Genomic DNA, 16289 nt, shown 5'->3' on the forward strand with positions numbered 1-16289 from the left:
TTGCCACTTAAGCCCCGGGCAGCATCTACAAACACTGCGAGTAGTAGGCATTCTGATACGTGCAAGTATATCCACTCACACAAGTAGTCGGACCCGTCCAGCTCTGTCCACCGCACTGTCCATACGCCTGCGCCACCGAGGTAGAACTGCTACCACTGCTGGTCGTGGTGGTGGTCTTCAAGGTAGTCGACGTGGCCTTGGTCGTAGTGGTGGTCTTCGCAGTGGAGCTCGAGCTAGACCCCGACCCCGATGAAGACCCACTGTAGGTCGAGCCAATAGGTCCGAACTTGATGTTCGAGTACTTGACATACGAATTGGGTGACTGCGCCTCCACAGTCGCCGGGACCCCCGAGTCCGTGCCACAAGTACCGCGGGCCACACCCGGCGTCGACGCCGACGAGTTCACAGGGTAGTCGCTGTCGAGCCAGAGCATGTTCGCGGCGTAGTCATCCCAGAGACTCAACACCAGGACCATGCCCTCGGCCATGGCCTTGCCCATGCCCGCGAGACCGCCGTGCTGGTCGAAGATGTCTTCGTCGCCGAACAGCGTCTTCTCGGCTTCACAGAACGCGGAGGTGATCGAGCTGCCGTTAGCGCTGGCGTAGGTGGACGCGCCGTTGGCAATGACCTCGCCGTTCTGCACGTACAACCGCTTGATCTCGGTCAGGGTGCCCGAGGAGGTGCCATCGTCGGTGATAAACTGGGTGACGACGGTGAAGGGGCTGTTCGTATCGACGGTCTTGCCGGGGCCGTAAAAGTCCGTGTTGCCCAGACGGAAGGGGTTGAAGTCGCAGCCGTCCGGGTCGCAGGTGCCGGCGTAGCGGTCGGAGCTGTAGGTTCCGCCACACGCGTCGCCATCGCACATGGTCTGGCTGACGGAGTCGCAGGGGTGCGCGGTGAAGGCGTTGGAGATGCTGTTCGCTTCCCAGACGTCCATCTCGGGGCAGCAGGAGCCGTGGTCGCCAATACCGGTGTTGGCGTTGTTGCTGGAGGGCTCCCAGCCGTCGGAGTTGGCTTCGCCGTTGATGAACTTCAAGTCGCGGGGGCACTGCGAGTCGCAGTAGCCCGTGCCGTATTTGGCGCCGGCCTTGTTGCCGGAGTACTCCGAGGTGCCACCGTCCGCGTCCATGGCGACGAAGTACAGCGCGCCGTTGAGACCGCAGGGGAGGTTGGACACGTCCACATCAAAGGTGAACTCCTGGCCGAGGAGCTTGAACATCTCATAGGTGCTGTCGTCGCTCATGAGGTACAGTCGGGACCCGATGTTCTTGCTGGAGCCCTGGGTGACGAAGTTCAGGCGCAGCTCGTCCCCGGACGTGGTGACGCCGTAGGTCGACTCGTAGCTGGCACCGTCGAGCGCGCAGTTCGCGGCGCAGGTCACATCGTCGGTACAGATCGAGGTGTCCCATTCGTTGCCGGTGTAGCAGTTGGTGGAGCTGGTGGTCGAGTGCACCCAGCGCCAATTGGCGTCGATGACGACCGCGCCGTTGTTGGTGGTGCAGCTCCCACCGCTGGTGCAGGTTTGCCAGGTCAGAGACGGATGCGTCTCAGCGGTGTAGGTGCCAACCTGTTGAGCAGTGGTAGTTGCAAGAATGGAAAGCAGCAGAGCTGCTCGGTAGATCTGAAAGGAAGACATTGCAAGGAGCTTATGCTGATGAGATGCTTAGCTGCTGTGATGATGCGGATGCTGTGATGATGGCAGCGGAGGACAACGAGCTCTTTATACCTCTGCAATTGTATGCTATCTCACGACTTCATGTCCCGGATATGTTACGGCTGTACGGACCGCATCGCCGGCAGACTCGTACAGTAGATGACTTACTATCGTGAAGCCATCGTGACAAGCAGCCTGAAGAAACCCTCCCCTTTACCAAAGGGGCAATCCGGCAGTTTGGTGGCGCCGCCACAGTAAGCAGGAGACAATGCCGTTGTGCATCCGGCAATCCGCGCGGAATGGGCATCCCACGAGCCTAAAAAGGAAATTCACTGTAGACCATGTGACGCGCAGAGTAGCCCTACTCTCCAGCCCTAATCTTATCAATCACCGCACCCCGCCTGAGTCATCAAATCATCACCGAAACCGGGCAACGATCCTCGCTGCTTCGCGGCGGGGCCGAAATTCAATTCTGCTGGTTGTCATACCCAAATCAATCACTGCTTGATTCAACATCACCAAGTATCACGGTACCCCTATTCTCAGCAGCAACTACCAACATGAGCTACATTCTCACCCTCTCGTGCCCCGACCGCCCCGGCATCGTCCACGCGGTGACCGCCTACCTGGTGCAACAGAACCTCAACATCATCGACAGCAGCCAATACGGCGACCCGACCAGCCAGCGATTCTTCATGCGCGTGCACTTCAAAGATGAATCCTCCCCGGCCAAGACCCTCTCGGACCTACGCACCGCCTTCCAACCCACCGCCGAGTCCCTGAGCATGACCTTCGAGCTCGTGCCCGCCACCTCCAAGCCGCGCGTGCTGATCATGGTGTCCAAGATCGGCCACTGTCTCAACGACCTCCTCTTCCGCGCCTCGACGGGACAACTCCCCATCGAGATCCCCCTGATCGTCTCGAACCACCCGGATTTCGCCACCCTCGCGGCGACCTACAACATCCCCTTCCTGCACCTCCCCGTCACCGCCGACACCAAGCCCCAGCAGGAGGGTCGCATCCTGGAACTGATCCGCGAACATAACATCGATCTGGTGGTGCTGGCGCGGTACATGCAGGTGCTGTCGCCGATGCTGTGCGAGGCCATGTCCGGCAAAATCATCAACATTCATCATAGTTTCTTGCCTAGTTTCAAGGGTGCCAAGCCGTACCATCAGGCGTTTGATCGCGGTGTGAAGATTGTGGGTGCCACGGCGCACTTTGTCACGAGTGATTTGGATGAGGGTCCGATTATTGAGCAGAATGTGGTCCGGGTGAACCATGCTATGAGCCCGAAGGAGTTGACTCATGCGGGTTCCAACGTCGAGAGCAATGTCTTGGCTACGGCGGTGAAGTACTTCGCTGAGCGGAGAGTTTTGCTTAATGGACATAAGACTGTTGTGTTCAACTAGATTTTATTCTGGTAGTGTGGTGGTATGAATGTGGAATAATGATGTTGTTACTCGACTGGATAGCGCTAGCGCTGTTCTGAATGTTACAAGCGAATTCCCTCGAAGGGATGGTAATCTTCCTCTCCCGCCCATTGTTCCTCGTGCAGGGACTCGCCCATCTGGGACTTGTCCATTCCTGCGATTACATCCCTAGATAAGTTAGTTTGCAATGCATCCATAAACTAGGGGTATGGACGTACTCATCCGTTGCCAATACCTCAAACCCAGGCACACAGTCCACCAAAGCATACAGAATGTAGCTCCCCCCAAAGCTCCACACGAACCCAATCAACGCTTCGACGATTTGGATTCCCAGCTGTCTCCAGTTGCCGTCGAAGAAACACCCGCCCACGATGTCGGTGACGCCGTCGTACGCCGCGACTTTTCGTTGCGCAAACAGGCCAGTTACAATCGTGCCCAGGAACCCGCCTAGACAATGAGTAGCGAACGTATCCCCGTTGTCGACCCAGCGCAGAAGCTTCGCCCGTTTGGTGAACTTGATTTTGAGAGCCTGGTACCCGCACGTCGCACCGAGGATGCCAAATCCCATGGCCGTGCTCATGTCGACGAAGCCCGCGCTCGGCGTGATGAGAACGAGTCCGGAGATGGCGCCCAGGAATGTGCTGTCCAGGCTCCACTTTCCGGTTTCCCAGTAGGTCAGAGTCGCCCAGGTGAGTGCGCCTGAAGAGGCGCAGAGATTGGTCACGCAGGCCGTCATGACACTCTTGAAGTTGAGCGCGAGAGTCGTTCCCGCGTCAAAGGCCAGCCAGGCATTCCAGATGATGATCAGTGCTAGCAGTTGACACAACGTGTTGTGTGGCCGGTGCAATAGCAGGTGCTGCGGGGTTCGGACTTGAGAGCGTCGCGATCGAAACAAGGGGTAGGAAAGGTAGACGCTCATCGCGGTGGCTGTGGCGCCGCTGCAAATATGCACGGGAGTGCCTCCAGCAAAGTCGAGGGCACCAAGGTTGGCAAGATAGCCGTTCTCCGACCAGACCATGTGGGCGAGGGGAGCATAAATGAATGTGCACCAGAGCTAGAGATATGAGCTTGTGTTGACGGACGAGGAGGGTATCCTTACAAAGATGAACGGAATCAATGGAAGGAGCCTGCCGCGCTCACAGGCCCCTCCGATTGCAATAGCACACACGGTCGCGCAGAAAATGAGCTGGAATTCTGAGAAGAGGATCTCAGGGATGGAGCCTACCGGGTCAGCGAGGACACCGATATGGAACACCTTGCTGAAGCCCCCAAAGAAGCCGTTGCCTTCGCCGTAGGCGAGCGAATACCCCAGCATCCACCATTGGATCGAGCAGACGGCGACGGCCAAGAGGCCGGGATAGAACGACGCAATGCTATTGAAACGAGTGGAGTAGCCAGAGTAGGCGAGCCCGACGGCGGGGATGATCAGCCAGCAGAAGACGGAGCAGACCAGAATGAAGAGGGTATCGATTTTGTCGCAGGCTTCCCAGGCTGTCTGGACAGACATGGTGATTGTTGATCGGCTTTCTGTGCTTGCTGTTGAGACAACGAGAGGGGTATCTTAAATATCCAGTAGTCTATAACTGCTTGTACCAGTAGTTAAATCGGTCTGGTGCTGACACTGTAAAGGACGAATCAAGGCAGTAGAGCTTATCAGCTCAGTTGTGATGGCGGATGTAATTGGTCGCATGCACCATCATGTCGATCGCCGAGCTCAGCTCCTGCAAGACGATGCTCGGATAGGGAAGTGCAGCCAGCTGATGCAGCACGGGGCTGACTTGCGATTGATCGCAACAATGTGTTTAGCTGAACAATCATTGGTAGTGGGATATAATTCGAGCAGTTCCAGAGATTGTCTTATGCAATCTTGTGAATCATTTGGAATGTCATGAAAAGTTATGTATGTGAGTGTTGCATCAGGCAGCCATACTCGCTGCTTAGCCTGTGAACATGCGTCTGGAGCTCATTATGACGGATCATAGAAATGCGCAACAAGCGCGTCCTTGTGAGCGTGTTGGCTAGCAAATTTTAAGCGATGGCACTTGTCTGGTGCAGACATTGCTTCGTTGGCCTCATACGCCTCAAGGTAGCAGCAGTCGGTAGTAGAATGTAGATAAGTATCATCATTCGATAGTGCTACCTAGCACTCCATATCTAAGAAGTACATCAAGGTCACGACTGTGTAACGGAATCAAATAGAGAAGTTTAGGACGATAGACGAAAGAAGAGTTCACACACCCCACAATCAAGAGCATCCCAATGGAGCAACTCGGGACACGGTCCGGGGTAACCCGAACCCTCACCAGCCACATTCATTCCCGTGCCACAACATCAGCCACACGTGACCACCAACTGATACGTGGCCAGGACCTCGGAAGCTAGATAATCCGCCCCTTTCGAGTCCGACCGAGCAACGCCATTATTCGCCGACCACCAAAGAGCACAGCTGGCCCATTCGCGTTCTATTTATCCCTATCTCACCTCGCCTCCATTGACACCCAGCATCCATTCCTTCGCTTTGTCAAGATGTCCGACCAGGTGCAAGAGCTTCTCAACGTCCCTCGGGAGTTCCTCCGGGGTGGCGTGCAGTTTGTCAACCGCAGCCAGAAGCGTGAGTGGCCGTTGCTTGCAGCACCCTTGAATTGAAGCTAATGGATATAATTCAAACAGCCGACAAGCGCGAGTTCATCAAGATCAGCCAGGCTGTTGGTACTGGTTTCCTGATCATGGGATTCATCGGTTACATTGTGAAGCTGAGTATGTTCTGCACCTAGGTTAAGGTCTGCTGAATTGTAAACTGACAGGTAATAGTCCACATCCCCGTTAACAACGTCCTCGTCGGTGGCGCGTAAACAAATACCATCATTATCATCTCTTCCCGGTGTCAAGCGAAGAAGAATAATAAGGCCGTGTCCTTATGAATCGCGAGCTGGTGCGCATGCGGATGCGATCTTCAAAGCGTGTACCATTATACCCGCCTGATGGATGAGGAGACTGCATGCAGTCTCGCTCGACGCGGAGACCAGTCGGTGGAAACTGGCATATGTGCATAATTAGTCTGGGCAGGCGTTAGGGTGTGCTGTTAATATATCCATGAGCTGGCAATTAAACCAATGTCTGTTAGCATCATAAACCTGTAATGAATTATATACTGGTATCTGTATACACACTACCTCGACATAACGTGTTGCCAAGCATGGTACAAAGTAGATAGTACATGGCACATCCCAAGCTTAACCATTCATACCGCAAATATATATAGTTAAGTATCCATGATCAGCACTCAACCTACTACTAGACATGATGTCACCACTCAGACATACCCTCCATACCCCCATGAATACCAAGTACATCAATCCCAATCCCTTTAGTACTAAACAACTTCCTACTATATGCTACAGCATACCATCACCAATTGCATTAACAATTATCCTCGGACCCCCACACCCGACTGCCGATATCCGTTCCCATCAATATCCTTCCCCACCGGAGTACTCCACGCCAACCAAATACCATATATAACTCATAACCAGCGTGACCCCTCCCATCATCCTCTATACTACTACCCTCAACTCAACTCAACTCACCTCAATCTCACAAATAAAGATTCGAAGAAATAACAATGGAACCTCTTTCTCCCCCCCCAGTCCTAACCCACCTCTTCACCCTCCGCTGCGCCGTCGACCCACCCCTCGAAATCGGCATCGGACCCTACGGTCGTCGTCGCTGCGTACCGATCAAATCTGGCACCGTGAGGGGGAAGTATCTTACTGGGGAGGTTGTGCCGGGAGGGGCGGATTTTATGTATACCCACCATTCCCTTCCACCTTATACCTTATACTACCTTTGGTTTTGTTGGGATTGGATAGATTGTGCTAATGATAATGGATAATGGTATGTACAGGCTCGTCGAAGAGAACCAGACAACGCACGTGAATACGAATTATGTGATTAAGAGTGAGGATGGGGCGTATATCTACGTTAGGTTAGTATCATATTTATCTATCTATTGATGGTTATATTGGGGAGGTGGTATATGGTATATGCTAATTCTTGTGATGGGGGTATAGAACGGAAGGCACCCGGTCTGGACCCCCCGAAGTACTCAAGGCATTGATGGAAGGTGATGGAGTCGATCCGGCGAGTTATTGGTTTCATTTACATATCAAGCTCGAGACCGGACATGAGAAGTATCGGTGGATGACGAATCGGGTGATTGTGGGACGGGCGACGAGGGCAAAGGGGGAGGTGGCGTATGATGCGTATTTCTTGGAGAATTTGTCATAGATATTTATCAAGTATAGTTATAGTTATCATGTATAGAAGGTTGTTACATTAAGTACAATGGTATAATGGTATACAGTATCACTGCAATCGGATCTGGTGGTTGCGCAGCAATTCCGCCAAATTCGCATACTCGCCCGCGCTCGCATCCTGGCGAGCAAGGACCTCCTCGGCGAGTTCAAAGGCCCAGAGGTGTTCCGAATGGAAGGATCGCAGCTCGTAGAGCCGCTCGCGCAGCCATTCGCGTTGCAACGGGTCGTCGGTTTCCACAATGGCCATGAGGAGCGGCCAGTGGAGTCGCCGTAGCAGACGGGGGTCGGCGGCGTGTTGTTTGTGGGCGTTGTCGATGATGTTGGTGAGGGCTTGGCGATGCAGGGCGGCGGGTGGCTTGTCGGTATCGAAGAGCCGACGGTGGAAGAGGATCAGGGCGTAGAAGTTGCTCACGGCCATGTAGATGGTGTTGAGCGTGCGGCGGGTCGAGCCGGCACTGGCGAGTTTGGCGGTTAGGAGAAGGTCGGAATATTTCTGTATAGTTAGCATGTATACACGGCTAATATCTAGAAGGTGTTGACATACATCTCGAACTGCCATCATCTCGGTGAACAGTGCGTCGCCAGATTCGGTGTTGGTTTCATCCAGGCACTTCCAGAGCTTATGCCATAACGTATATCCGACGTGTAAAAACTCCAGCCCCCGGTAGTTCTCCATGTCATCCGACACCTCCTGGTCGGGATACTGCTTCCCCCAGAAGCATCGGCTCCAGAGCCGTGCGCAGCGATACAGATGGTCCGGGTGCAGAGCTTCATTGCCGGAGTTGAGCGCATAGTCGTAGAGAGACTCTTTAGTCCCAATCGATCGGCGATTGACATCGATGTATCTGATCGATTAGCGACGCCTACCAAATCAGGTAGCAACTTACAAGATCCACAGCAGGAACTGGTCAGAGATGAAGGACGCCCGAGACACCGTATCACTGGGCTGGTCCGCCTCCATGGCCAACAACACCTCGTTGACATCGCGCACATGGAACAACTCCGGATGTGTCTCCAGCAACGACCGCACCCCCTGCAGATGGAGGTGGAGATGGCGCACGCAATGCCCAAACTGCCATTCGTACGCGACCATGAGGAACATGGTGGCGAAGATCATCTCCAGCTCCGCAAACGACACCTGGGGTTTGGGGGTTTCCAGCAATTGCCGGAACTCCTTCACGGCCATGCCGTAGTGATACCGACCATGATCCTCGGCGGTCGGACGACCCGGTGACCGGACCACCAGGCCATTCCGATGCATATCACTGGCCGACAGCGCCAGGATCATGCGCATGATGACCTTGCTGGTCGCCGCGGGCCCCTCATACAGATAGCGGAAGCTGCTCCACTGCCAGTTCTTCATGTAGTAGAACACCACGGACGAGGAAGGAAAGTACTGAAAGTATTTCTGATCATGCTCCGACAAGACGAGGGAATTGGTGCAGGCCAGGCCCCCGGTGCCGGGCAGGGGCCGGTAGAGTGGCGATGGGTGGTGCGCGTAGGGCGGAAACGGCCATCCCGTGGGGAAACTGACATCTGGGGAAACCGGGGTGAAATCTGGGGCTGGTCCGGGGGACTGCCGATGCCAGAGAGCAGCTAAGGTGTTGGCATAGTGAGGATGAAGAATGCCGGTGGTCACGGCGGCGCCAACAGGGGAGGAAGTGGTCGCGGACGGGGAAGAACAAGTGGTGATGCCATCGCTGGTTGGCGGCCAGCGAGGTTGGGCGGGCTGCAGATGCCGAACCGGGGCATTGGCCTTGCCGCGCTTCACGGGGATGCCCCATTCACAGGTCAATCGGAGATTGAAGCAGCGTTTGCAGACTGGACGCTCCTCTCCGCATTTTACTTTACGACGGCGGCAGGTGCTGCAGCCTGCCATGCGAGTCAGTCTTAATCATGAGTCAACAGGTCGGCAGGGATCTTTTTTCCCGAGCTTTCCGCCAACTCCGGGGAACTCGGACAAAAAGGGTTGGCATACCATTCTTCGAGCGAGGCGCGTTCCGACCCGACATGGAATGAATGGCCCACTCGTGAAGGAGTCGGATCAGCCGGCAGGCATGAGTAAATAGAGAAAAAAGACCGCCGATATCAAATGATATTAAGGGAGGGCCGTGGGCGATGCAGCGGGAAAGTTCATCGGGAAAAAAGAAATTCGGACGGACACAAAAAGGGCTGGAAGCGAAATGGGCAGACCAGGCGCTTAGTCAGCGGCAAGAACAGCTGGGACTGACTCGTACAGGGCTGAGAGAGTGGCAGAGGAGGGAGAATGATGGTGGCAAGCATCTAAAGAAGGTGATACTTGGAATGGGGAATTTCTACATAGTTGCAGAGGGTCTGATCTCGGTTTGGGGTAGTTTTGCCCCGTTGCAGGGCTAACGTCCACATCCTGGTCTTAGTGACGCCCACTAAGGAGTCACCATGGTGTGAGCCTGGGTAGGGGCGGGCATATCGTCAGGGATAGGGTCATCAATCGTGCATTCGATCTGCGCTAGGAAGGTTATACTTCTATCGGGTATACAAACAAAGTGACAGACGCCATGTTTCACTTCTCCGAGGCATATCGCCGAGGATATCCCGAGGATCATCCTGATGGCTTGCAAGACATTGAGCTTGGGATTGTACCAAACACTTAATCAGAGGATGATGCTTCAAGGCCGTTTGCAAAGACAGGAGTGTCTACTCCTGGATACACTCCTTCCACTGCTGCTGCGCAATCTCAAACAACTCATCGCTCGTCACCATCTCCCACCCAATGAGTGCCAGCGACTTGCCTACAATCACCGCTTCCTGATGAGCGTAGTCGGTTCCAGCAGCGGCAGCAAATTTGGGGTGATGTGGGAAGGAGCCTGGTTCATCCGTGATCCCAAACATGGTGTGTAGGGTCGGGACAAGGTAGCTCACATTGCCTGGAGACATTAGCAGATACCTCGAATACAAGCATGAACACCTACCAATATCGGAAGACCCTGTCATGACCTTGTCGAGACGCGCAATAACGTTCCGGTCGTACTTGGACATGTGCGCCTTATACCGGTCGCACAGTGTGTCGTTGATCTTGATGTCGGTATATAACTCGTTCCTGGTCCGGTTAGCTCACCTTCTTTAGTAGTTCAGGGGTAAAGACGTACTCGATAATCTTCGCTTCACACCCTGTTGCCAATGCACCTGCCTCAATGCAGTTGCGGACTTTGACCATCAGTTGGTTCAGACCCTTCAATGTCGGGCTGCGAACCTGCCAGTACGCCTTGGTGTATGAGGGAATGATGTTGGCCACCGTGGGCGTATCCAGGAACGCACAGTGGATGCGCTCATCGGGGCGGAGTTGCTGGCGCAGCACGGCCACGTTGTTGTACGATGTCACCAAGGCGTCGAGGGCGTTGATTCCTTCCCAAGGATTGCCGCCAGCGTGAGCACTCCGACCGGTGAACTCGCAGTGGATCTCCTTCCGAGCGTTCATTCGCACACCACCGACGCTGTCTGTTACGACACCGGGGAATAGTTCTTTAGGTCCTGCGTGACTGAAGAGGTCAGCTATAGAGTACAGAGCAGATAGACGGAACCATATGACCGCCACTTGAAGGGAAGTACGTACGCCATCAACGACACATCTACCCCCTTGTATGCCCCCAAGTCAATCAGCTTGGCCTTGCCACCACCATTCTCTTCGGCTGGAGTACCCAAGAGCTGCGTGCGACCGGGGATGCCGTATTGTTTCAAGACAGTAGACAGGGCGAGAAAGGCGGCCACACTGCTGGTGGTGATCAGATTATGACCACAGGCGTGACCGATGTCAGGGAGCGCATCGTATTCGGCATTGAAATTGATCAATCGTCCACCAGACCCGCTAATGGCCTCAAAGGAGGTATCCAGTCCGTAAGCGTGACGCGTGACGGTGAAGCCTTGCTTCTCGAGGAAGTTGCAGATGGTGTCATGGGCTCGATGCTCTTGGTAGGCTGTTTCTGGATTACACCAGATCTGTAGCCGATCATTAGAGTTGTTAGAAGCGAACAGAGTGATGTGCCTACCTCTCGGTTAAGCTCTCGTAGCGATGTGTGCGCCGACTCCAAGGCTGCATCCACTGCTGCCTTCACCTCCTCGATCGTCGGAACAGTTTGAGTCATGGTCTGTGTCGCGGTCATTGTGGCGATGGTCTGCCAATTTGCTCGCAGCTGGCTGGAATGCAGAAGAGCACCGACGTCGTCTGCCGGGACGTCATATATGCCCTCTTCTCCTCCTCATCGCCTCCCATCGTAGCAAGGATAAGCGACAGACAACCTCGGCCGACGAAATGGAGCAAATCCCGATTATTCAGAGGAAACCCATGATAGGATCACTCGGGTAACTATTACAAAAAAAATGTCAGATACAACGGTGACTCCATCTGCACCCCGCATGGCGGACAATTGTCGCTATCAAATCCGCCCCGACAAGCCGCGGGAAACCAGGGCATAAGCCATTAATAATATCTCCGCTATCAAGCTAGTTATCCAGGGCTATCAGGTTTATCAGAGCTATCAGGGTCATAGGCTCGCCAGATAACAGTGGATCAACTTATTTAAACGAGCCCCTCGTCCCTGACCAACACGAGGCGTTTCTCCGCATGATCGAAATCTGTGGGGGAGGCGCAGTGCCCAAGTTTCCCGTCAAGATGGACCCAGCAATTGAGTTCTTCGAACCAGTGGAATCCCAAGGATAAGCGTGGTGGAGAGGTGCCGGTTCAGCTGCCGGCATTGCGATGAACGATAATCCTCTTGTCACCTTGCCGACCGACGCTTCGTATTGGCGCATCTGCCGACGGCCGTTCTGGATCTGCTGCCATATCGCAACCCCGGATTCAGAACTGGCTCCGGTGGCCACTTGGCTATCGTATTCCTGCTTTGCGACCAACAGGGCCTCACGGATCCAATTGGATCGTTCATCTCCTAGAAGTACAGGTAATGTAAACAGGGACTAGATAGGAAAAGTCAACCTCGGCATTTGACTCAGAGACGATTACCCGATTTCGCCATTGTCACGATGACCACAAACAGGGCCTCAGCGGTATCGGCTCGTCAATTTACCCGATCGAGGTACGTCTATAGTCGCTGATCGCGGAAGTTATGCGCTGGATTCCGTGGGTACTGTTGATTAAAGTTAACTGGTTCTCATATAACCGATGGCATCTCGCGCGGCCTCGTCTGTAGCTGTAGTAGTTATAAATCGTAAAGCAAATCGTGCCATCATGCCCTGGCTTCCCTCACGCAATCAAAGCACCATGGAGAAGCAGCATACAGACGCCCCTCCCGGGGTGACCCCCGAACTAGACGATCTAAAGCTGAAGGAAGAAGCCACTCTGGCCCGGGATGTCGGGTTGGGACAAGTATTGGAGGTGGATGTCACACCGGAGCAGGACCGCAAGGTGTTGCGAAAGCTGGATATGATGTACGTGTAATCTGTATTGTATCGATGCTCTCGTCTCACTGCTCGAACAAGATTAATTCCTCTGATGGGAGTCTGTTACATGATGCAATACATGGACAAGCTGGCTCTGAGTCAAGCTACCATGTTCAACCTCCGACAGGACCTGGTATGTGATACCTTTGTTTGGACATCATACCTATACTGACTCAAACAGGACCTTAAAGGACAGGAATATACCTGGACATCTGCTGTCTTCTACTTTGGATACTTTGCCTGGAGCTGGCCCAGCTCATATCTCATTGTCCGTCTGCCTATTGGCAAATACGTCAGTGCTTCAGTGTTCGTCCTCCACCCCCAATGTGACTGCAAAATCACTAATTTGGAACAGATTCATCTGGGGAGGCATCTTAATGTGCCACGCCGCAGCAAAGAACTTCGGTGGCCTAATCGCCGCCCGATTCTTTCTCGGAGTGGGTGAAGCCGCCATAGCCCCGGGATTCTCCCTCATCACCGGCATGTTCTACAGGCGTGAGGAGCAGCCAGCACGGTACGTCCATCTATAACCCGAAAGAAAGCATCATCAACAGCCAAACTAATAGCAAACAAGGCAATCCGCCTGGTTCCTGGGCAACTGCATCGCCACGGTTATCGGCGGTGTCGTGGCCTACGGCATCGGCAGCATCAAAACCGACGCCGTATCCAGCTGGCAACTCCTGTTCCTCTTCCTAGGCGCCATCACCGCATTCATCTCCTTCTTCCTCATCGTCCTGCTCCCCGACTCCCCTAACAAAGCCATCTTCCTCACCAAACCCGAGCGCGCCATCGCAATGCACCGCACCCTCGCCAACAAAACCGGTGTCATGGACGAGGGCTCCTTCAAGTGGAACCAAGCGTGGCTTGCCATCCGCGACCCTCAAACTTGGTTCTTGGTTCTATACACCTTTTCCGTTAACCTCTGCAACGGCGGAGTCACCAGCGTAACCTCCCTCCCCCTCTTTCCCAGCATACATACTTATGAATCTGACAATGATAAGTTCTCCTCAATCCTCATCAACGGCTTCGGCTTCTCCCAAATCCGCTCTCTCCTCATGCAAATGCCCCTGGGCGCCGCCCAAATCATCTTCCTCATCCTCACCGCCGGCTTCGCGACCTTCGTCCCAAACACCCGAATCCTCATGATGCTCTTCAACACCCTGACCTCCCTCATCGGCATGATCCTCGTCTGGAAACTCGACGAAGACAACAGCCGCGGCAGACTGACAGGTCTAGCCCTGGGTGCTGTCTTCGCAGTGAATATCCCTCTCTCGCTGAGCATCATCAGCTCGAATGTCGCGGGTTTTACGAAACGCAGTACCACCAGCGCGTTGTTGTTCGTTGCGTATTGTGTGGGGAATATCGTCGGACCCCAGTTCTTTTATACCTCCGAGGAGCCTTATTATCCGGTATGTCTTTCCCCACCCCGTTTCGGGAATTTGCTTGTGGCTAATGATAGAGGTGAGGATATAGACAGGTATGACAGCGGCTACGTCGGGACTCGCATTGGGAGCATTCTTCTTACTGTGTCTGCTGGTGTATTATATCTGGGAGAATAAGCGCAGGGATCGTCTATATGGAGTTCCGGGCCAGATGACGGAGAGTCAGGAGTTGGCGTTGGGGTTGTCGAGTAGGACGGATTTGGAGATGGAGGATTTTCGATATGTTTTGTAGATGGGTTTTTGATGAATAAATGACAAACTATATTTTTGTTCAAAGGTTGTGGTGTCTAGTTGTTTAGTTGTGGCATGGGATGTACTAGGTTTGTGCAGGGTTTAATATGGGCAAATTCCTAGTACTTCACAGGAAAATACCATTATGACAATGCATCAGAGATATATATCTACAGTGGAAGAAAGGCAAAAAGGACATGGTAAGTATATGTGAAAACTATACTAAGGAAAGTCATCATACCACCAGTGGCCTGGACGCGGGACCTTCCAGTCAATCAATCTCTCATCGTCCCACAAAGCGTATTGCCACTGCCAGTCTCCACTTTCCGGACCACAGTCGAACATATCGAGGAAGACCTCGGGATACCAGTAGTTGGATGGAGAGAGCCACGTCTCCTCCCAGAACGAGTTCGGCCGTTCCGACGGTGGCAATGTCCTCAAAAGCGCACGGAGCGCCGTCCTGTTCGCGCCGAAGACGTCGAATCTGTCGGCCGGATGAAGCAATGGCGGCACCCGGTCGTCCGGATCATCGCATGGTCTCGGCCAGAAGCCGGAATCATAGAAATGGTCCATGACCCCTCGCACATTCACCAGGACCAGGTTTCGGCGGGCGAGGAATTGGGGTTCCTGGAGGACCTTACATAGTAGTGCGGGCCCGGTGGATGCCAGATTTTCCTTATTGAGGTCGGGAGCTAAGTCGTCACAGTCCGCAAAGCAGCCAGCCGCCGGGGGTCGTTGATCTGGGGGGAGTTCGGACAGAGATGTGCAGCCCGTTTGGATCAGACTATCGAACACCTCGCCCAGGATCGACTCGCATCGGTAACAGCAGTGCTCCCAGAGACAGCCGAATTCTTCCACTTCCCAGGGGGTCATCGTGCTAAAGAAAAGTTGCCACACCTCTCGGTGACGGAATGTGTTTGTTTTATAATACTCGGACCACTTATTGTTTTCGAAGGAGTACTTCGCATCTACGGTGCGTTCGATGGAACCGAAGATATTTGCGTAGATCTGCAACCGATAGAAGGCCCGGAAGATGCGTCGCTTCTCCGTCGCAGTCAGACCTCCTACGACTAGTCGCGGCTGGATCTCCGTGTCCCATCGGGTTTCCTCCATCCAGTGTGGTCGTTTTGCCGTCCGGCAGTAATCTTCCAGAAAGAACAGGGCGTTGTTATGTAGACGCAGCAACTGCATTGTTTCTTGCTCATTTGCTGGCTCATCTGGGAGTGGTCCAGGTGATGGTGATGATGATGATGATAACTTCGCTCGCACTTGACGGATCTCATCGCTGCGACGCCGGCGATCGAGGAGCGCGATGATTTCCCCCTTGTTCAATGGATCGGACGCGTATAGCCCTTTGGAACGGACGGCGGCTATTGCATCGGCTATGTCGACCAACCCTGCATAGTGCTTTGGGAGAAGACGACGAAGAAGGCTTTCTTTCACTAGCTGGAATGCATAGTAGTATACGGGCGATGCACGGAGAAGCGACCACAAAGAATGTGGATCGGATAGAGCATGGAGAATACAAATATGCAGTTCCGCCGGTAGGCCTTCCAGGGTAGGTTTATTAACCTGATAGTATATCATCAGTTAGAGGAGCTGTTGTCACAACATTGAATTTGAATCTGAAATGCACAAACCATTTTTCAAACTTGTCAATAGTAAACAATTTTGATCGTTCTTTCGTTCTTTCTTTCTTTCTTCTTTCTTTCTTCTTTCTTTCTTCTTTCTTTCTTCTTTCTTTCTTCTTTCTTTCTTCTTTCTTTCTTCTTTCTTTCTT

At 53.5% G+C, this 16289-nt stretch overlaps 6 protein-coding genes across 6 annotated transcripts; 2 read left to right on the plus strand and 4 right to left on the minus strand.

Annotated features, from left to right (window-relative positions):
- Positions 1 to 25: 25 nt before the first annotated feature.
- cbhB (putative 1,4-beta-D-glucan-cellobiohydrolyase) lies at positions 26 to 1636 on the minus strand (the record flags this gene model as incomplete). The annotated part of the gene is made up of 1 exon (XM_067617377.1): positions 26 to 1636. One exon carries the CDS (start codon positions 1634 to 1636, stop codon positions 26 to 28), a length of 1611 nt encoding a protein of 536 aa, XP_067481664.1.
- A 578-nt stretch (positions 1637 to 2214) lies between these two features.
- On the plus strand, positions 2215 to 3066 carry ASPBRDRAFT_27445 (formyltetrahydrofolate deformylase; the record flags this gene model as incomplete). The annotated part of the gene is made up of 1 exon (XM_067622379.1): positions 2215 to 3066. One exon carries the CDS (start codon positions 2215 to 2217, stop codon positions 3064 to 3066), a length of 852 nt encoding a protein of 283 aa, XP_067481665.1.
- Positions 3067 to 3247: 181 nt separating this feature from the next.
- Positions 3248 to 9415, minus strand: ASPBRDRAFT_52521 (uncharacterized protein; the record flags this gene model as incomplete). Its single annotated transcript, XM_067626911.1, has 6 exons — positions 3248 to 4141; positions 4187 to 4614; position 6411; positions 7537 to 8248; positions 8291 to 9275; positions 9382 to 9415. 6 exons carry the CDS (start codon positions 9413 to 9415, stop codon positions 3248 to 3250), a joined length of 3054 nt encoding a protein of 1017 aa, XP_067481666.1.
- Positions 9416 to 9862: 447 nt separating this feature from the next.
- On the minus strand, positions 9863 to 11645 carry ASPBRDRAFT_72825 (M20 family metallopeptidase). Its single transcript, XM_067629188.1, has 5 exons — positions 11429 to 11645; positions 10996 to 11378; positions 10532 to 10921; positions 10355 to 10482; positions 9863 to 10309 (listed from the first exon to the last, which is right to left on the minus strand). The coding sequence occupies exons 1-5, from the start codon at positions 11540 to 11542 to the stop codon at positions 10080 to 10082; spliced, it is 1245 nt and encodes a 414-aa protein (XP_067481667.1). The 5' UTR covers positions 11543 to 11645; the 3' UTR covers positions 9863 to 10079.
- A 1012-nt stretch (positions 11646 to 12657) lies between these two features.
- ASPBRDRAFT_72826 (uncharacterized protein) lies at positions 12658 to 14510 on the plus strand (the record flags this gene model as incomplete). The annotated part of the gene is made up of 6 exons (XM_067629189.1): positions 12658 to 12824; positions 12876 to 12969; positions 13018 to 13142; positions 13192 to 13350; positions 13411 to 14245; positions 14310 to 14510. The coding sequence occupies 6 exons, from the start codon at positions 12658 to 12660 to the stop codon at positions 14508 to 14510; spliced, it is 1581 nt and encodes a 526-aa protein (XP_067481668.1).
- A 56-nt stretch (positions 14511 to 14566) lies between these two features.
- Positions 14567 to 15491, minus strand: ASPBRDRAFT_39546 (uncharacterized protein). Its single transcript, XM_067624165.1, has one exon. It carries the CDS (start codon positions 15380 to 15382, stop codon positions 14732 to 14734), a length of 651 nt encoding a protein of 216 aa, XP_067481669.1. The 5' UTR covers positions 15383 to 15491; the 3' UTR covers positions 14567 to 14731.
- Between the last annotated feature and the right edge of the window lie 798 nt (positions 15492 to 16289).

Source organism: Aspergillus brasiliensis (genome assembly GCF_001889945.1).
Source record: "Aspergillus brasiliensis CBS 101740 unplaced genomic scaffold ASPBRscaffold_3, whole genome shotgun sequence".
NCBI classification, from domain to species: Eukaryota; Fungi; Ascomycota; class Eurotiomycetes; order Eurotiales; family Aspergillaceae; genus Aspergillus; species Aspergillus brasiliensis.

Excerpts from the sequence above, each read along its gene's own strand:
- ASPBRDRAFT_39546 (XM_067624165.1), bottom strand. The coding sequence starts at position 15,382 with ATGACCCCCTGGGAAGTGGAAGAATTCGGCTGTCTCTGGGAGCACTGC.
- ASPBRDRAFT_72825 (XM_067629188.1), bottom strand. The coding sequence starts at position 11,542 with ATGACCGCGACACAGACCATGACTCAAACTGTTCCGACGATCGAGGAG. Across the intron at positions 10,483-10,531 it reads TGTGAAGCGAAGATTATCGA|GAACGAGTTATATACCGACA; the intron begins GTACGTCTTTAC and ends TAACCGGACCAG. Across the intron at positions 10,310-10,354 it reads GACAGGGTCTTCCGATATTG|GCAATGTGAGCTACCTTGTC; the intron begins GTAGGTGTTCAT and ends TAATGTCTCCAG.